This window comes from Eleutherodactylus coqui, chromosome 9 (assembly GCF_035609145.1).
Source record: "Eleutherodactylus coqui strain aEleCoq1 chromosome 9, aEleCoq1.hap1, whole genome shotgun sequence".
Taxonomy (NCBI): Eukaryota; Metazoa; Chordata; class Amphibia; order Anura; family Eleutherodactylidae; genus Eleutherodactylus; species Eleutherodactylus coqui.
In genome coordinates, this window is record NC_089845.1 from 146,337,767 (window position 1) to 146,359,839 (window position 22,073).

The 22,073-nt window shown below is 44.1% G+C and overlaps 1 protein-coding gene across 1 annotated transcript in view; it reads left to right on the forward strand.

Moving 5' to 3' along the window:
- Positions 1 to 22,073, forward strand: part of LOC136578489 (polyamine-modulated factor 1-binding protein 1-like) — a 372,216-nt gene that overhangs the window by 219,669 nt on the left and 130,474 nt on the right. Inside the window, exon 19 of the mRNA XM_066578603.1 lies at positions 11,422 to 11,559. Within this exon, the coding sequence (XP_066434700.1) occupies positions 11,422 to 11,559 (138 nt within the window). The remainder of the gene's footprint in view (positions 1 to 11,421; positions 11,560 to 22,073) is intronic.

A 22,073-nucleotide genomic window follows, 5' to 3' on the forward strand; every position in this document is an offset into this window, starting at 1 on the left:
GGCTTGTTATAGATACTATGTTGTAGGCCGGCTTGTTATAGATCCTATGTTGTAGGCTTGTTATAGATCCTATGTTGTAGGCTTGTTATAGATACTATGTTGTAGGCCGACATGTTATAGATACTATGTTGTAGGCCGACATGTTATAGATACTATGTTGTAGGCCGACATGTAATAGATACTATGTTGTAGGCTTGTTATAGATACTATGTTTTAGGCCGGCTTGTTATAGATACTATGTTGTAGGCTTGTTATAGATACTATGTTTTAGGCCGGCTTGTTATAGATACTATGTTGTAGGCCGACATGCTATAAATATGATGTTGTAGGCCGACATGTTATAGATACTATGTGGCTGGCCGGTTTGTTATATATACTATGTTGCAGGCCGGCTTGTTATAGATACTATGTGGCTGGCTGGCTTGTTATAGATACTATGTGGCTGGCCGGCTTGTTATAGATACTATGTTGTAGGCTGGCTTGTTATAGATACTATGTTGTAGGCTGGCTTGTTATAGATACTATGTTGTAGGCTGGCTTGTTATAGATACTATGTTGTAGGCCGGCTTGTTACAGATACTATGTTGTAGGCCGGCTTGTTATAGATACTATGTTGTAGGCCGGCTTGTTATAGATACTATGTTGTAGGCCGGCTTGTTATAGATACTATGTTGTAGGCCGGCTTGTTATAGATACTATGTTGTAGGCCGGCTTGTTATAGATACTATGTTGTAGGCTTGTTATAGATACTATGTTGTAGGCCGGCTTGTTATAGATACTATGTTGTAGGCCGACATGTTATAGATACTATGTTGTAGGCTTGTTATAGATACTATGTTGTAGGCTTGTTATAGATACTATGTTGCACGCCGGCTTGTTATAGATACTATGTTGCAGGCCGGCTTGTTATAGATACTATGTTGCACGCCGGCTTGTTATAGACACTATGTTGTAGGCTTGTTATAGATACTATGTTGTAGGCCGACATGTTATAGATACTATGTTGAAGGCCGGCTTGTTATAGATACTATGTTGAAGGCCGGCTTGTTATAGATACTATGTTGTAGGCCGACATGTTATAGATACTATGTTGTAGGCCGGCTTGTTATAGATACTATGTTTTAGGCCGTCTTGTTATAGATACTATGTTGCAGGCCGGCTTGTTATAGATACTATGTTGTAGGCCGGCTTGTTATAGATACTATGTTGTAGGCTTGTTATAGATACTATGTTGTAGGCCGACATGTTATAGATACTATGTTGTTGGCCGGCTTGTTATATATACTATGTTGTAGGCTTGTTATAGATACTATGTTGTAGGCTTGTTATAGATACTAGGTTGTAGACCGGCTTGTTATAGATACTATGTTGCACGCCGGCTTGTTATAGACACTATGTTGTAGCCTGGCTTGTTATAGATACTATGTTGCACGCCGGCTTGTTATAGATACTATGTTGTAGACCGGCTTGTTATAGATACTATATTGCAAGCTTGTTATAAATACTATGTTGTAGGCTTGTTATAGATACTATGTTGTAGGCTTGTTATAGATACTATGTTGTAGGCTTGGTATAGATACTATGTTGTAGGACGGCTTGTTATAGATACTATGTTGTAGGCTTGTTATAGATACTATGTTGTAGGCTTGTTATAGATACTATGTTGTAGGCCGGCTTGTTATAGATACTATGTTGTAGGCTTGTTATAGATACTATGTTGTAGGCCGGCTTGTTATAGATACTATGTGGCAGGCCGGCTTGTTATAGATACTATGTTGTAGGCCGGCTTGTTATAGATACTATGTGGCAGGCCGGCTTGTTATAGATACTATGTGGCAGGCCGGCTTGTTATAGATACTATGTGGCAGGCCGGCTTGTTATAGATACTATGTTGTAGGCCGGCTTGTTATAGATACTATGTTGTAGGCCGGCTTGTTATAGATACTATGTTGTAGGCTGGCTTGTTATATATACCATGTTGCAGGCTGGCGTGTTTTAGATACTATGTTGTAGGCCGGCTTGTTATAGATACTATGTGGCAGGTTGGCTTGTTATAGATACTATGTTGTAGGCTTGTTGTAGATACTATGTTGTAGGCCGGCTTGTTATAGATACTATGTTGTAGGCTTGTTATAGATACTATGTTGTAGGCCGGCTTGTTATAGATACTATGTGGCAGGCCGGCTTGTTATAGATTCTATGTTGTAGGCTGGCTTGTTATAGATACTATGTTGTAGGCCGGCTTGTTATAGATACTATGTTGTAGGCTGGCTTGTTATATATACCATGTTGCAGGCTGGCGTGTTTTAGATACTATGTTGTAGACTTGTTATAGATACTATGTTGTAGGCCGGCTTGTTATAGATACTATGTTGTAGACCGGCTTGTTATAGATACTATGTTGTAGGCCGGCTTGTTATAGATACTATGTGGTAGGCTTGTTATAGATACTATGTTGCAGGCTGGCTTGTTATAGATACTATGTTGTAGGCTTGTTATAGATACTATGTTGTAGGCCGGCTTGTTATAGATACTATGTTGTAGGCTTGTTATAGATACTATGTTGTAGGCCGGCTTGTTATAGATACTATGTTGTAGGCCGGCTTGTTATAGATACTATGTTGTAGGCCGGCTTGTTATAGATACTATGTTGTAGGCCGGCTTGTTATAGATACTATGTTGTAGGCCGACATGTTATAGATACTATGTTGTAGGCTTGTTATAGATACTATGTTGTAGACTTGTTATAGATACTATGTTGCAGGCCGGCTTGTTATAGATACTATGTTGTAGGCTTGTTATAGATACTATGTTGTAGGCCGACATGTTATAGATACTATGTTGTAGGCTTGTTATAGATACTATGTTGTAGGCCTTCTTGTTATAGATACTATGTTGTAGGCTGGCTTGTTATAGATACTATGTTGTAGGCTTGTTATAGATACTATGTTGTAGGCTTGTTATAGATACTATGTTGCAGGCTGGCGTGTTTTAGATACTATGTTGCGGGCTGGCGTGTTTTAGATACTATGTTGTAGGCCGGCCTGTTATAGATACTATGTTGTAGGCCGGCCTGTTATAGATACTATGTTGTAGACTTGTTACAGATACTATGTTGTAGGCCGACTTGTTATAGATACTATGTTGTAGGCCGGCTTGTTATAGATACTATGTTGTTGGCTTGTTATAGATACTATGTGGCAGGTTGGCTTGTTATATATACCATGTTGCAGGCTGGCGTGTTTTAGATACTATGTTGCGGGCTGGCGTGTTTTAGATAATGTTGTAGGTTGGCTCGCACATTTTTTTCCGTCTTGCACTGTGGCTTTGTGATGGATTTAGTGTTGCATGCCCCTGTTATAGGCTGATAGCGAAGTGTTATAGCCTTCTTGCATAATAGAGACAATGTGATTGAGATTTTTTCAGTTTTATTGACTCTTTTAGGCCATGTGAAGATATTTGGCAACAGTGCTATATCATCAGGCTTTAGGGTCGTCACGGACCCCCCAGGAGCACTGTAAAGAAAATGCTCAAAGAGCAGTAGCTGTAGAAAAATAAAGTCCTCCCGGTGATATACTAGTCCAAATCACAAGGGCGAGGAAAATGATTGCAGAGCCTGAAGGTCAGGATCAAGCCCCAAGATCCCCCAGGAGCAGACATGGGCCTCTCTTAGGCCGCCTACAGACGGCCGGGTTGGATCCCGCTGCGAAACTTCTCGCAGTGGGATCTGACCCGCTACCCTGCAGTGAGCAGTGCTGGTCTCACCTTCTTCCGCGTCTTCTCCTCTCCGTGATGTGCCGGCTGCCGCCAAGACTGCGCGTGTGCAGAGCATAGCCGGCACGTCAGGAAAGACATTTCTGTGCGGGCCTCTGCGTGACCCGCATGGAAATAGATTGTGCCGCGATTTGTTTTCCGCATGTGTTTTCACACTAAGAAATCACGGCCGTCTGCAAAGGATTGCGTTTTGTAATGCAGGCGGGCACGGGTGGAATATCAGCGGGAAATCCGGCCACAGAATTTCCGCCCATGTGCAGGGAGCCTAAACTACAATTACTCGGCTCGCTAACGTCCATTTTTCATGTCGTTGCGAAGTGCTTTTAATTAAAAAGCGCCTCGCATCACTTCTGTGATATTTCTACATGCGCGCTTAATGATTGCAAGTATTACCCATTGATTTCAATGGGAAACATCGCATCGCACTCGCATGCACATCACACGGCATGCGAGTTCCATGCAATGTCTTTTAAGGTCCCATTGAAAACAATACCCAAAGTTAGAACATGCTGCGATTAAAAAAAATGGTTATGTGAATAAGTCCATTCAGAAGATTGGATTTTATACTTTTGCGAATTCTGTGTCTCTCGCTCATGTGAGTAAGCCTCTACAGGGAGACCTTGCAGGCAGCTCTTGTATAAAACAAGGACTTTAATCCAAGTAGATGGGTAAACCAGAAAGGGTAGGATCAGGCGAAAACAGACTGGTACAGGGCATAAACTGGCACAGAGGACTTGGGTCTGAGCAGATATAGGACCTCGACCAACAAGCGGCGCATGAAATAACTGACCAGGTATATATAGCAGAAACTAATTATACTATAACACTATAGAGCCATATATCACTCCTATTGAGATCAGTGTTTCTCTTACACTACCTGCTTCTCTTATGGTCAGGGTCGGTGCTCTCACTTCCTGGCATGAACGCTGATGACGTATGGCCCGCTCTACTGACAGTCAGACAGACGATGAGTTAATGGACGTGGGCCCTGAGCCGGCATATCCCAATGCATCAACTACTGATGACCTACTCAGAAGTTAATTTATTAGTTCAGAAAGCCCGAAATACCCCTTTAAGCATTAAATGAAATGATAATGTCTTTTGAAATACAGCGGATGCTTTTATAATACGGATGTGTATTGCAATGGTGTGCATTTTGACTCCGTTTTTGATGCAGAAATACTGCAGATTTTGCCACTGACTTTTCAGCATGCCGTAAAGTGACAGTCCTTACCCTGTTCTCAATCTCAAGGCCCAAGCTTCCCACTGTAGACGTGGGACTTGAATAAAGATGGCGGCAGTTGGGTGATTTAACTACATGACCAGCTCCCTAGCTGTTCCCTTGGTTCCATCCACTTCTGTGCAAACCCTGAACTTGTTAAATTGCATGATCGCCACCATCTTCATCTTTATGGTGAGGGAAAGTCCCATATCTAATATTTGCAGTGTGCCGGTGGGGGTCTTGAAATTGAGACTGGGGAAAGAGCACTGTCACTTTATAGAGGTCCCTGGAATAAAACTTTACAGTTTACGGCATAATGAAAGTTTTACTAGAAAGTGGCCAACCCCTTTAATATGATTTCCCCCATGTGGTTTGTATATTCAGGTATGTTATATATTGCAGTCGTAGTTCAAGATAAACACTTGTTCCTGCCATATAATGTACACGAGGTGCTTACTTTAAACCCATTTGGCTGGCAATGACTAATAAACATTCTTCGTTTTCTGTATAATTCAATAGTTTTCTACATGTTTATTTGCATTTCAAACAACAGCAACATAATACTTGGAGAAACCACATCACAGCGGCCATTGGTACTGCAGGAGGAGTTCGTGGAGTTACAGACATACAGAGAACGGTCCAAGTATCACATCACTAAGTGTGCCGACCATGTGGAACTTAGCTGGGTAGCCAAACCCAAGGAATGGGAGTCGACAGCTGAAAATACCTTTCATGGCAGAACGCAAAATACACTAAATATCAAAAAAAATCCCTCCCCAAGAAGGAGTTGTTGGAATTAAAGGAAACTTTCTCTGTGTGATTGTAACGTTGATATAAGTAACTGACTAAAATATCAGAAAAAAGGATAATTAATTGTGGAAAACTGAACACTTGAAGGGAGGCTCTAGTACTATGCTGTATCGCATCTAGCTTGGATACAAGATGTGATACAGGCAGGCATGGAGGCTCTAGTACCCTGTTGTACCACCTCTAGCTTGGATACAAGATGTGATACAGGTGGGCATGGAGGCTCTAGTACCCTGTTGTACCACCTCTAGCTTGGATACAAGATGTGATACAGGCAGGCATGGAGGCTCTAGTACCCTGTTGTACCGGCTCTAGCTTGGATACAAGATGTGATATAGGTGCGCATGGAGGCTCTAGTAACCTGCTGTACCTCCTCTAGCTTGGATGCAAGATGTGATACTGGCAGGCATGGAGGCTCTAGTACCCTGTTGTACCGGCTCTAGCTTGGATACAAGATGTGATACAGGCAGGCATGTTTACTCTAGTACTCTGTTGTACCGCCTCTAGCTTGGATACAAGATGTGATACGGGTGGACATGGAGGCTCTAATACCCTGTTGTACCGGCTCTAGCTTGGATACAAGATGTGATATAGGTGCGCATGGAGGCTCTAGTACCCTGCTGTACCTCCTCTAGCTTGTATGCAAGATGTGATACAGGCAGGCATGTATGCTCTAGTATCCTGTTGTACCGCCTCTAGCTTGGATACAAGATGTGATATAGGTGGGCATGCAGGCTCTAGTATCATGCTGTCCCGCCTCTAGCTTGGATACAAGATGTGTCGGGCATGGAGGCTCTAGTACCCTGTTGTACCGGCTCTAGCTTGGATACAAGATATGATATGGGTGCATGGAGGCTCTAGTACCCTGCTGTACCTCCTCTAGCTTGTATGCAAGATGTGATACAGGCAGGCATGTATGCTCTAGTATCCTGTTGTACCGCCTCTAGCTTGGATACAAGATGTGATACAGGTGGGCATGGAGGCTCTAATACCCTGTTGTACCGCCTCTAGCTTGGATGCAAGATGTGATATGGGCGGGCATGAATGCTCTAGTGCCCTGTTGTACAGCTTCTAGCTTGGATATCAGATGTGATACAGGCAGGCATGAAGGCTCTAGTACCCTGTTGTACCGCCTCTGACTTGGATACAGGATGTGATATGGACGTGCACGAATATTCTAGTACCCTGGTGTACTGCCTCAAGCTTGGATGCAAGATATGATATGGGTGGACATGGGGGCTCTAGTACCCTGCTGTACCGCCTCTAGCTTGGATATAAGATGTGATACTGGCAGGCATGGAGGCTCTAGTACTCTGTTGTACCGCCTCTAGCTTGGATACAAGATGTGATTTAGGTGAGCATGGAGGCTTTAGTACCCTGCTGTACTGCCTCTAGCTTGGATACAAGGTGTGTCGGGCATGGAGACTCTAGTACTCTGTTCGGTTTCTTTAGCTAAGATACAAGTTTGGATCCGGGTGGCATGAAGGCTCTAGTACCCTGTTAGGCCATCTCTAGCTTGGATACAAGATGTGATACGGGCAGGCATGGAGGCTCTAGTACCCTGTTAGGCCATCTCTAGCTTGGATACAAGATGTGATACGGGCAGGCATGGAGGCATACAGGTTCTGATGGAGGATCCTCTTGGAAGCTCTATGATCCACAATACATGTGGCTGCAGGATTTCCTGAATATATCACTAAGTTGTTATTCCTTGTACCACTACTAGGGACATTCAACTGACTGTTGTATGCGATGGCCCCCCAGACCATCACATCAGCAGGGGGCAGTGTGCCGCTGCACAGCAAAGGCTATTATCGGTGCCTTTCAAACTAAACTTGGATTCGTTGTGGAGGACAACTGTGTTCCACTCTGTAGAATTCCAGTTTCGTCATTCACGACACCACTGCAAACAGAGACAGCAGTGTATGGACAGGGCATCCGGTCACATGTAGTGCATGAACGGGGCATCCGGTCACATGTCGTGCATGAACGGGGCATCCGGTCACATGTAGTGCATGGGCGGGGCGTCCGGTCACATGTAGTGCATGGGCGGGGCGTCCGGTCACATGTAGTGCATGGGCGGGGCGTCCGGTCACATGTAGTGCATGGGCGGGGCGTCCGGTCACATGTAGTGCATGGGCGGGGCGTCCGGTCACATGTAGTGCATGGGCGGGGCGTCCGGTCACATGTAGTGCATGGGCGGGGCGTCCGGTCACATGTAGTGCATGGGCGGGGCGACCGGTCACATGTAGTGCATGGGCGGGGCGTCCGGTCACATGTAGTGCATGGGCGGGGCGTCCGGTCACATGTAGTGCATGGGCGGGGCGTCCGGTCACATGTAGTGCATGGGCGGGGCGTCCGGTCACATGTAGTGCATGGGCGGGGCGTCCGGTCACCTGTAGTGCATTGGCGGGGCGTCCGGTCACATGTAGGGCATGGATGGGGCGTCCGGTCACATGTAGGGCATGGACGGGGCGTCCGGTCACATGTACAGCGAGTCAGACCACTAGCTGATGAACGGGTATCCCGAGTGGCAGATCCCAGTCGATTAACTACTGATGATCTATCCTGTTCCATCAGGAGAACACTAATCCATCCATTGCTGGAAACGAGCAGCACTCTCCAGACCTTGACTATAATAGGGTCCGTTGAGCTTCCACCACGCCGCCCGCCATTTCTCCTGCACTAAATGGTGCAGTATTTTATGCCGAATTGGCTCTGTCCCCTCCGCTGCACATATAAGCAGAGCCTTACGGACGGTAACTGTATGTAAAACCAGACTACATCATATTGGGGAAGGCACAAGTGTACTCGGTGCTTGCTTTACCATATACTAGATACATTTCAGTGAAGGGGGGGGAATTGGAATTCACTTCTTCTCTTTCAACCGTTCACAAATTTTATGGCTGTGTGTTTCCTTCTTTTCACTGTCTTGGCAGAAAATTGTTCTCGGAGAACATTTAGAAATGTAACTTTTACTTTCCATAAAGATTTTCGGTTACCGCAGAGGTAATGTTTTCATTACAAACCGTTGAATTCTTTACGCTTTGTGCTGGGGATTGGTGTTTGTTCCAATCAGTCCTATATACGCCTGTAATGTAAACCACATGGAGTGTACGGCTGCCTGCACTGTCATATCAATCCCCCAGCCATATATGGGATGAATTAGGCATCGGGCATCTATACATTAGACCGGAGCTGGAAGAGCTTTTTACCGAAATGCGATCTGTTCCCTCAGACGTTGCTGCGATGATTACCCTTAATGCTTTGTCTTTTTACATCAGTTCTGTACTGCGAGGAATGTAAAAATGTTAAGCAGATTTACTTATTAGCGCTGCATGCGGTGACCTCGGACGCTCTAGGGCGCAGGCCTGTCCGAGATAATTGGCCAGGCAAATAAATAGAGAAGCGACACAAAGTGTTAGAGGTTAATCATGTGACGACTGTCACCACTGGGCTGTATAGCGCAGCATTTACATCTATGTGTACATGTCTTTATTAAATTGGAAAAAATGTTTCAGAATTTCCATAAAATTGAAAAAAAAAAGTTTTCTCTTTTTTTTTTTAGTAATATTCTTATAAATCATGTGTGTGCAGATGTAGCAGAGCTGAATTTCTTCCACTATTCTTTCCGTGAATCTGATCCCTGACTCAGTTAGGATCAGTTACTAGATTTACCCTCCGTTTTTGGAAATCTACTGCTAACGGTTCAGATCTGCCTGTTATTTATAGGGATGGAGCTGGGCAATCTCACCGTAACAATTAGCGATAACGCCCTCTACCTGACATCACTGTAGCCAATCAGTGGGGGCTAAACTACTGAGGGCACCCACTAATGTGTCCAGTATCGCCAATCAGCAGTAAGGGGATATGTAGAGATGAGCGAGTATACTCGCTAAGGCACATTACTCGAGCGAGTAGTGCCTTAGTCGAGTATCTCTCCGCTCGTCTCTAAAGATTCGGGGGCCGATGTGGGTGACAGGTGAGTTGCGGCGGGGAGCGGGGGGGAGAGAGGGACAGAGAGATCTCCCCTCTGTTCCTCCCCACTCTCCCCCGCCGCTCCCCACCCCCCGCCGGCCCCCGAATCTTTAAAGAATAGCAAGGAGATACTCGGCTAAGGCACTACTCGCTTGAGTAATGTGCCTTAGCGAGTATACTCGCTTATCTCTAGTGATATGCTATATGATATTTCTCTACATGTACTGCATTACACTTTACCATAGCTGTATGTACTATACTACATGTACTGTAATGTGTTTATCTGTGCTGCTCCCCACCGGTGTCATGTACTACATGTACTTTAATGCTATCTACCTGTACTACTTGTACTGCATTGTTCCAGCTTGTTGCTCCCTACAGTACTTGTACTGCCTGTACTTTAATGCTATCTATGTGTGCTACTCGTATTGAACAAACCAAAACAGTCAAACCGCTTTGGGTCGAATTTTGCTTGAAGTTTGGTTCAGTGTAAACCCGAACCTTGGGTGGTTCATCTCAGCCCAACTCACTGACATTTCTTCTTCTTCCGCCACCACCTTCTTCTTCCTTCTTATTTAGGGGTGTTAGTGAAGTCCGGGATCTGTTTGAACTAATTCGGACGGAGCCAAACTTTTTGCCCATATTTGGTGCACTGACTTTGAACAATTTGCCGATTGCTACTTGTACTTGAATGCTATCTACCTGTACTACATGTGTTGTATTTCTCTATACATGCTCTATAGTTACTCCATTCTTCTTGATTTGTGATACAAGTACTGCACTGCTCTCTAGCTGTGCTATACACCCAGCTCTGTACTGCTCTCCTGCTGCCCCTCTGGTCACTAGCCGGGATTCAACAACTTCCAGTAGCCGTAAAACTTTTATATGCTTTAGCCATATTCATTTTGTGCTTCTTTTTTGCTTATGAAATGGGTATTCTGGGCAATTTTTTTTGATGACTTATCCTCTGCATAGGTCATCACTAGTGGATCGGCCGGGGTCCACTGCCCACGACTCCAGTCGATCAGTAGTTTGGGCAAATAGCACCGACCCCTGTCTAACGGCTGGTGCTGGCCTTTGCAAGGGCAGCTCTGAATAAATTCTTAGGCAACTGCCCCTTCAGTTACCAGCACCGCCACTATACAAGGGTTGGAGGCGGACCTCAGCCAATCAACTATTGATGACCAATCCTGACAATAGGTCTTCAATAGAAATTGGCCAGGAAACTCTTTTAACCTCAATCTCTTTCTCATTTTGAATTGACATTATTGGGGGTCTTCTGAACCCATAACTACCGGCCAAACTACATTGGTCATTCCCGAACAAACTAATAGCTCGATGAAAAGCCATCAGCAGCCCTGTGCCCTCAGAGGTAATGCCTATTAGAACAGCATGTGATCACAGACTGGCTGCAGCATGATGGCACCTCATCGCTCACCCCCTGTAAACAAAGACCGGCCAGGGATCATGCATGTGAGCATTGACACCGGATTAGTGGGGGATTTCCGAGGAAAGTACTGTCAGTGGGCTAATTACCGTATCATGTCTTCTCTGTAAATGACCTTGCAGCTCTGATTGAGAACTTTCCCTCTTTTCCAAATAATCATGAAAATGATCTGTACTATTATTTGTTTTAATAGGTTTCTAACAATGAAGAAACTGATGTGACGATCACAGAAAAAGTATCAAACTTTGCGGAACTCAACCTGGAGAGGATCACAGGGCTGGAGAGGGAAAGCGTGGACCTCAGAGATAAGTTGCAGTTTAGTTTTCTGGAAGTAAGTGATGGCAGGAAGATGATTTTCTACATGTGTAGTCCGGTAAAACCGGCATGCCACAACCTTCCTTACATCTCCTCCATTAAAGGGGTTGTCCCGCGAAAGCAAGTGGGGGTATACACTTCTGTATGGCCATATTAATGCACTTTGTAATATACATCGTGCATTAATTATGAGCCATACAGAAGTTATTCACTTACCTGTTCCGTTGCTGGTGTCCCCGTCTCCATGGTGCTGTCTAATTTCAGCGTCTAATCTCCCGATTAGACGCGCTTGCGCAGTCCGGTCTTCTCCCTTCTGAATGGGGCCGCTCGTGCCGGAGAGCTGCTCCTCGTAGCTCCACCCCGTCACGTGTGCCGATTCCAGCCAATCAGGAGGCTGGAATCGGCAATGGAACGCACAGAGCCCACGGTGCACCATGGGAGAAGACCTGCGGTCCACCGTGGGTGAAGATCCCGGCGGCCATCTTAGCAAGGTAAGTAAGAAGTCACCGGAGAGCGGGGATTCGGGTAAGTACTATCCGTTTTTTTTTTTTAACACATGCATCGGGTTTGTCTCGCGCCGAACGGGGGGCCTATTGAAAAAAAAAAAACCCGTTTCGGCGCGGGACAACCCCTTTAAGAACTAGAAGTTTCAGCGTGTTTCACCCGTACCGACCATGCGACTCTAAACTTCGGTTTTCACGCGACAACCCAGAGGACACTTCATGGATTGGCAACTTAAAGGGTATTCCAGTTATGCGACGTTGCTGTCGGATGAAGGCTAATCAAATGTTACTAAAGTTTGCAATGTGATTCTGCTTTTTATGCCCATCTGCTCATAGAGTTAGCCCTGGTCAGTGTGGCAAATCTGCATGTGGCCGCCCGATGTGGATTCTGCATGGAAACCACGCCCAAAACAAAATGTGCCAATTCTTTTTTTTTTTTTTTTTCCCCCTAAAATGTAGATTTCAATAGAAAATAGAATTCTACTACATCTTGTTCAACTACTAGCTTGTTTAGCTTTTCTTTTATCTCTTAGGTCTAGTACTATTCAGTGTCAGTGTTTTGTGGGATTGCCATTATTGTTTAACCCTTTTACTAGCAACCATTTTTTGGGTTTTCATTTCTTTTAATGCCTGTGTTCCAAGAGCTATAACTTTTTCATGTATCTGTTGGCATAGCTACATGAGGCTTGTTTTTGGGGGACGAATTATATTTTTTAATGGTGCCATGTAGAGATGAGCGAGCACCCAAATGCTCAGGTCCACGTTATTCGAGTCGAGCTTTTCGTAAAATTCGAGAGCTCTACTCGAGTAACGAACCCCATTGACTACAATGGGAGACTCGAGCATATCTGTATGTGGAACGCAGGGTCCAGAGCTTTTATTTATTTTTTCTTGGTTCGTGTTTCCTTCTCCCTCTCCCCCTTCCCCTCCCTGCCAGACCAAACATTTTCAAATGGCGCATGCTGCGTCTTGGCAGGGAGGGGCCAAAACAGGCACGCCACAGCGGGGAGCAGCCAAAAGCTGGGGCTGGGTCGAACGCGATTTGATGCTCGTTCAAGTAAAGAGCACCATCAAGTACGCTAATACTCCAACGAGCATCAAGCTCGCAGAGTATGTTCGCTCAACTCTAGTGCCATGTAATATATATTCAAAAACTTTCAAAAAAGTGTGTTGCAGTTGTGGGCCAGTACCATTCTGATAAAATTATGTTTAAAGACTTTGTTTTACTACTATAAATAAAAAATGAACAACCTTTTAATCGACCCCTTCTACAGTTACATCCTGGGTGCATGGGGTTTATATTTAGCAGGATCGGCAAACGGTTCCACAACGGTTCCATTAGTGTTCCCAGCTGTCAGAAGATGGCAATAGAAAATAAGTTTACTCTTTTCCAAATATATTTTAATTTGTAAATGTAGTATAGCAAAAAAAATAAATTAACTCTATAAATGTAGTATTGTCGCAATCTTACTGACCCAAGATGGTGGAATTGCCTTTTTTTTCCACTTCACTCCACTTACAAATTTGAAGTTTTTCAGTACATTCTATGGTATATCTAATAGTACCAATGAAAAATACAACTCATCTCGCAAAAAATAAGCCCTCAGACAGATACATCAATGGAAAAATAAGAGAAATGATTTTTTTAAAATTGGGGGAGGAGAAACAAAAAAATGTAAGAAAAAAAAAGGGGGGCAACATTGTGGGGTTAAAAAGAAAGATGCCCTTTGTCATCATATTCAGAGCCACATAACTTTTTTTATTTTTCCATCAATGGAGTTGTGTTGGGCCTCATTTTCTGTGGTTCAAGCTGTAGATTCTATTGCTGCCTTTTTTGTTAGTCACATCCTTTTGATCACTTGTTATTCAACTTTCATTAGGGGATGGGGTGCCCAAAACCCTGCAATTTTGGCATTATTTATTTTTCTTTTTTGACAGCTTTCACCCTGTGAGATAAATAATGTAATACTTTGATAGTTTGGCCTTTTTCGTATTTAACGATGACAATTATGGTTTTTTTAAAATCATTTTATGGGAAAATGGAGTTTTGTTTTTGTTTTTTTTAAATTTTATTTTCCTTACATTTTACATTATTTTTAAGTCCCCTTAGAAGACTTGATCGCTTCTTCAGTATACCGCAGTACTAATTCCGTTTTTCATGTTCATATATTAAGCCCTGCCGTATATGGTTGCATGCATGGCAGCCCTGGCACCTTTTGGGAGTCTTCTCTGGGTTCTAGACTTCCATGACAACCATTGGCATCTTACAGTCTTATCATGGTGGAGCGGCTAGTGAGTCGCAGGAGGGACACTCCCCTCTGGCTGACCGTTGACATGCCGCAGTCATGGAATGGCCATGCATGTGAGCTGTCAAACAGCCACGATCGAAGCTGGCTGTGATCGCAGCCCTTTATGGTGAGTGTCAGCTGTCAAAAACAGCTGGCACCCACTGGGCATGAACTAGGCTTATCTACGCCCTGAAAATCATGTTCTAAAGTCTATAGTGGTTGACTAATGAATAGAGTGAGTCTTTTCTGTTACTTGGTAATATACTGTACCTGCTTCAATGACGGCTGATATGGATCGAACAGAAATGTATTACTTGTTTTTATCACACCATTCATCATTCTTCACATGATATTTTATAGAATGGTATTAACTAGAGATGAGCGAGCGTACTCGCTAAGGGCAAATACTCGAGCGAGTATTGCCTTTGGGGAGTACCTGCTCGCTCATCTCAAAAGATTTGGGTGCCGGCGGGGAAGAGCGGGGAGGAACTGGGGGGGGGATCTCTCTCTCTCCCCCCTGCTCACTCCCACAACTCACCGCTCACCCCCCGAATCTTTTGAGACAAGCGGGCAGGTACTCGCAAAAGGCAATACTCACTCGAGTATCTGCCCTTAGCGAGTACGCTCGCTCATCTCTAGTATTAACCCCTTTAACCCCCTTAACTCTCTGTGATGTACAGTTATGTCATGGAAGTTCGGGGTCTGTATGGAGGGAGATTGGAGGTCGATCTATACAATGCGGATGCTGGCTGTTTGTTACAGCGGACACTCGCCGGCAACAGCTGCAGTCAGCACTCATGCCGATCGCAGCTGTTAGCTTTTTAAATGCTTCAGTCAATTCTGTCATCAGCATTTAAATGCTCTGATTGGAGTTCCGAAAGCCCCCGGGGCTGCCACTGCAGAATATCTATCAAACCATGTCTATGGCGTGCGTTGATAGATTGCCTGTTAGATTATGTTATGATGTACTACTATGGTAATACATCCCACTGTAGGAGTGATCAAACTATCGCAACTTCATGTTCCCTATGAGGGATAAAAAAAAAATGTAAGTAATTAGTTCCAAAAGTTTTATTAATTATTAAAAAAATAAATAAAAGGTAACAAAAGTTTAATCCCCTCCCTTTTCCCATATTTATAAAAAAAAAAAGCAACATATTTGGTATTACTGCGTCCATAAAAGTCCAATGCATCGCATCGTATTGCGTTATTTACTCTGCAGGTGAACGTCATCAAAAAAAAAAACACAACGTCAGAATTGCATTTTTTCATTTACTGCATCTCTAAGAAAAATCTTAATAAAAAGCGAATAAAAAGTCATACGTACTCCAAAATGGTACTAATAAAAACTACAGGACGTTCCGCAAAAAACAAGCCCTTGCACAACTATGCTGACCAAAAAAAATAAAATTTTATATATATATATATATATAAATTTGGTTAAAGGGTAAATATACTGACTAAAGTTGAGCGAACGTACTCTGCCGAGCGTGATGCTCGTTCGAGTATTAGCGTACTCAATGGTGCTCGTTACCTGAACGAGCATCACGCCGTGTTTGATCCCGCCCCAGTTTTTGGCTCCTCCCTGCTGTGACATGCCTGTTTTGGCCCCTCACCGCCGTGATGCAGCGCGCATGTCAATGGCAAATTTTTGGGCTGGCTGGGAGAGAGAGACTGAGACTCGGCACCCGGTGTCCCACATACAAAAATGCTCGAGTCTCCCATTGTAGTCAATGGGGTGCGTTACTTGAGTAGAGCTCTCGAATTTTACGAAAAGCTCGACTCGAATAACGCGGACCCGAGCATTTGAGTGCTCGCTCATCTCTAGTTCGGACCCATAGAATAAAGTTATCATGTCATTTATTTTGCTGCAGTAAGTATTCCGTAGAAACAAGACCCCTCCCCCAATGATGGCGGAATTGCATTTTTTAAATCTTTTTACTCCCCTTAGGACTTTTGTAAAGTTTTTCCGTACATTAAATGCCGTATTACCTAGTACCAGTGAAAACTCCAACTTGTCCAGCAATAAGCCCTCAGACAGCTATACTGCCGAATAGATAAGAGTTGCGATTTTTAAAACGTGGGGAGGAAAAAAAAGAATAAGGAAGAAAAAAAGGGGCTGTGTCCTTTCAGGGGTTAACCCAGCCATTCACTGATTTGCAACCGAGATTTAAAGATCTATTTAACGATTATGCAAAGCGAGCATCCTGCTTATTTCCATGCACAGCTTGCACTACTTTACTTCCAAGTGAATCTCCTACAAGTGCGGTCACAGAGCAACAAAATGACTTTTATCAGTTTTATGAGCCTCCACCTGGAAGAAAGCACCATATAAATCTCCACCTAATACGCTTATGTACATGCAGGACCGCGGCCTCGTTTTTTCGGCTACTTCATTTGTAATTAAATAACAATCTGTGCTTTTTCTTTTCCGTACGACCCTGATGCCGAGGCTTGTTCTACAACTTTAATTAGTCTCATGTCACGCAACACCTGCAGTACATATTCGGTAGGCTGTTTAATAACCGCTCATTGAGCATGGCTGTCACAATCGTAATAAAAGTTGATGGCACTTTATTTATTTTTTTGTTATTTCTATGTTCTTTATTTCAGAGGAGGTATAGCTCTCCATTTATTTTCAGCGTCGGCTGCTTCACGCCGGTTGTCTGTCGCATACAAGAAGAATACATTGGCAATAGAGCCTTAACATATTCACACCTAATGTACAGTAGATATTCAGTCTTTACATAATGGTTAGCGGTGGGCGACCTCGAGAGTGACTGAGCGTAGACATGTTTTACTGCAGCTTAGGGAAGCCCTGGATATGATATTACCAAGAACACCGTACTAAGTGGGACTTCAAAGGAGAATGGGGACTGAGCAGATTTCCTAATGTGTTCTAGAAAGGTTGTTTTGGTGAAATTGTATACAATAACTGCTACTATAGCTTCTATAGGCACGGACGGTCGCCTCTTTTAATACTTTGACCGCAGCTGATCTGCTCTCTAGACTAGAATATAGCAGTGTGTGGGTCTTTAAAAATGCCAATGTTCACATTTTCTGCTTTCTACATTGGTCAGTGGGGCGGTCCGAACTCTTTAATATGTAAAGATTCAGCTTGCATGAGTTCCAGTTGTAGAAGCTCCACTTAAAGCGACCCTCCGGTTTTGGGACAACAACTTGTACTGCAACCGTAGGGGCTATAGAGGGGATACTACCTACAGTTCTTCTTCTGTCCTGTTCTTCCAATCCACTAGATCCAGGTTTTGTTTTGAGTTTTCCAAGATGGTTGACACAGTCTTCAGTCTACCTAATCCCCTAAAGTGCGTTGGTAGTGTTAGACTACCGATACACCATCCACTGGCCAATCAGAGAGCAATGCATAATGAGTGTTATTAGGTAGTTAGAAAATTGCTGCAACTATCTTGGACAGCGCCCAGAACTGGCGGATCAAAGAGGTGGCAGAGAAAAACAACCGTAAATAATGTTACCCCCCTCCTACTCTGCCAGGACAGAATTTAGCCCCGAAATGGGAGGGTCACTTTGCGAGGAGCAACTTTTTAGGCAATCACATGACATGTAGGCAACTTTGTCATGCAATTAACTAAAAAGCCACACCTGTAAAGTAGAGTCAAAACTATCCCTTACTGTTTGACTCCTCATTCTTAATGACTCGTTAACCTTTATTGTTTACAATAATAGAAAATAAAAATATATACACTACCGTTCAAAAGTTTGGGGTCACATTGAAATGTCCTTATTTTTGAAGGAAAAGCACTGTACTTTTCAATGAAGATAACTTTAAACTAGTCCTAACTTTAAACAAATGCACTCTATACATTGCTAATGTGGTAAATGACTATTTTAGCTGCAAATGTCTGGTTTTTTGTGCAATATCTACAAAAGTGTATAGAGGCCCATTTCCAGCAACTATCACTCCAGTGTTCTAATGGTACAATGTGTTTGCTCATTGGCTCAGAAGGCTAATTGATGATTAGAAAACCCTTGTGCAATCATGTTCACACATCTGAAAACAGTCTAGCTCGTTACAGAAGCTACAAAACTGACCTTCCTGTGAGCAGATTGAGTTTCTGGAGCATCACATTTGTGGGGTCAATTAAACGCTCAAAATGGCCAGAAAAAGAGAACTTTCATCTGAAACTCGACAGTCTATTCTTGTTCTTAGAAATGAAGGCTATTCCATGCGAGAAATTGCTAAGAAATTGAAGATTTCCTACAACGGTGTGTACTACTCCCTTCAGAGGACAGCACAAACAGGCTCTAACCAGAGTAGAAAAAGAAGTGGGAGGCCGCGTTGCACAACTAAGCAAGAAGATAAGCACATTAGAGTCTCTAGTTTGAGAAACAGACGCCTCACAGGTACCCAACTGGCATCTTCATTAAATAGTACCCGCAAAACACCAGTGTCAACATCTACCGTGAAGAGGCGGCTGCGGGATTTTGGGCTTCAGGGCAGAGTGGCAAAGAAAAAGCCATATCTGAGACTGGCCAATAAAAGAAAAAGATTAAGATGGGCAAAAGAACACAGACATTGGACAGAGGAAGACTGGAAAAAAGTGTTGTGGACGGATGAATCCAAGTTTGAGGTGTTTGGATCACAAAGAAGAACGTTTGTGAGACGCAGAACAAATGAAAAGATGCTGGAAGAATGCCTGACGCCATCTGTTAAGCATGGTGGAGGTAATGTGATGGTCTGGGGTTGCTTTGGTGCTGGTAAGGTGGGAGATTTGTACAGGGTAAAAGGGATTCTGAATAAGGAAGGCTATCACTCCATTTTGCAACGCCATGCCATACCCAGTGGACAGCGCTTGATTGAAACCAATTTCATCCTACAACAGGACAATGACCCTAAACACACGTCCAAATTGTGCAAGAACTATTTACAGCAGAAGCAGGCAGCTGGTATTCTATCGGTAATGGAGTGGCCAGCGCAGTCACCAGATCTGAACCCCATTGAGCTGTTGTGGGAGCAGCTTGACCGTATGGTACGCCAGAAGTGCCCATCCAGCCAATCCAACTTGTGGGAGATGCTTCTAGAAGCGTGGGGTGCAATTTCACAAGCTTACCTCAACAAATTAACAGCTAGAATGTCAAAGGTGTGCAATGCTGTAATTGCTGCAAAAGGAGGATTCTTTGACGAAAGCAAAGTTTGATGTAAAAACAATGTTATTTCAAATACAAATCATTATTTCTAACCTTGTCAATGTCTTGACTCTATTTTCTATTCATTTCACAACGCATGGTGGTGAATAAGTGTGACTTTTCATGGAAAACACAAAATTGTTTGGGTGACCCCAAACTTTTGAACGGTAGTGTATATTATTTTTCCCCTTATGGGGACTCGATTGCTTACACCATATACTGCAACACTTCACTATTGCAGTCTATGGTAATTCTGCTGGCATTGTATTAGGATGTACTGTAGGCAAGTCTTAATAGGCAGACAAACATGGCAGATCTGGGGGTATTCCGAAGGCCCCCTACTTCCATGACCCTTAGAAGACACATCACAACCTCATCATGGGGGGGATCGATTGGGGGATTTAAATGCTGCTGTCAGAATTGCCAGTAGCATTTAAAAGGTTAACAGCGCTGATTGCTGCGTTTGCGGCTGCCTGTCCGCTGTCGAAGACAGCTTCCACCGGCTGTGTGTGGAGCAGGCTCGGCTCCTGATGCATACTGTATCTACACACACAAAATCTAGGCTGGGTTCCCACAGGATGCATTCCCAGCGGGAATCCTGTGGTTTTGCGAAAAAAACACAAGATTTCTGCGCGGTAAGTGCAGCTTCAAAACCAAGGGCATGTAGCCGCTGGTTTTGGAGCGGCTTCGCAGCATGCTTTTCTGTTGCGTCCGGTTCTCCCATAGAGAGGAGCTAGACTGCATTGGAAAAAAAAAAGAGAATTGACATGCTGCATCCCGGGAATCCGCAGCGCCAGCTAATGCCAGCTTTGCCGTGACGGATTGTCCGCCCTGTGTGGACGGGATTTTTGACAGATCTCATCCACACGGCTGGCCAACCCTGGGATTCGTGGCCGCAGGTGGATTTGCCGCAGTGAAATTCCGCATGGAATTTCCGTGGCAAATCTGCCCTGTGTGAACCCAGTCTTAGGGTTCACACAGGGTAGATTTGACAGAGTTTTTCTGTGTTTTTTTCTGTTGCGGTTTTTACCGCAGAAGAACCTGCTTCTGCGCCAAAACTGCTAAAAAACTTAATTTTTTTTTTCTTGCGTATTTGTTGCTTATTTTGGGCGCTTTTCCGGCTCGGAAAATCCTCTAGCTTTTTTTTTCCCCGCAGCGCTTTTTACCTTTTGCAGCGGATTTTGCTGCGTCCATGGAAATCTATGGCCAAAAAAGTGCTGCGAAAAAGCCCAAAGAATTGACCTGCTGCGTCTTCCAAAACCGCGCCGCAGCAGCATTTCTGTACTCCGGCAGTACGGAAAAATGATGTCCTGTGAGAACAGCTTTTTGAGCAAACACATTTGCACTGCAAACACAACGGTCGTGCGGATATGCAACGTCAAGACGCAGCAAAACCGCGGCAAATCTGCCCCACAGTGAACCAAGCCTTACTGTTCACCACCCAACAGCATCTGTTACCCAAGTAGGTGAAAAAGGTAAGTTGGACACACCTTGATGTGATAATAAAACTCTTCTCCCCTACAAATGTATATACCCCCCCCCCCCCCCCCCCCAAAAAAAAAACTAGAGCTCGTAAATATTTAATGCTATAGGCGTACGATCCAGCGCAGGTTTAGTCTCTTCTACCAGGTGCGAGGAGATGATTATTAGGTAGATGAAAACGACTTCCCCTCTTCTACTCTTTGTACATTTGTAAAGATCTGTGGATTGCCGAAGCCTTTGCAGATAGCATATACTTATTAGGGCTTATAAGCCGGCTGCAGCGAAGCTCCTACGGAGCCGGCTAAATGACAGTGTGGATTTCTGTCAATCACAAGCAACTGATTACTCAAATTGCAGCCTACACATAATATTTATATAAGCTATAATGTACTTCCAGCCAACAGTAATGAGGCCGTAATGACACACAGCATTTTGTATGACTTATAAACAGCAAGACATAAAGCTGAGCGGTTTATAGGCAGAGCAGAGAGATGCTGCCACGTGTGTAATTTGGCCAGATTTTGGTAAATCAGTAATTATACAATTTTGCTCTTATTGGAAGAAAAGAGGCTTTGAGTGGCAAGTCCTGCACAGTGGGTCTGCTGGAAGTGAATGATGGCTCTCATTGTGCTCCTTACACCGCCGTCTCCATTCGCATTTCTAAATGTAGGCAAATAAAATATGCATCGAAAGTAAAATATAAATTAACGCTTCTCGGGATGTATAAACATGGAGCACAATATTATTGACACTCTTTGGGTTTGCCCAGATCAATGTCATTCTGTGAGGGTTAAAAGGGAACCTGTCATCAGGTCCATGCTGCCCGAACCACGGGGTAGTAGGCGCCCGGCCACTGCGCCCATTAGTGTCTTAGGCCTGCTGCACATGAACGAGTCGGATTCTGCTTGCAGGAGCTGGCAGCAAAATCTGGCTGTGATCCTGGCCGGTGAGCCCACATAGCTGCAAAATCTGTAATGCGGATGGCCGCGGAGGCTCGTCAGCGGTCGTGCGCAGTACAGATTTATTTTTTTAACTATTTGTATTTCCCAGGCCAGCGCTTCAGTGGAGGTCCTCTGCTCGCGGAATACGTAACT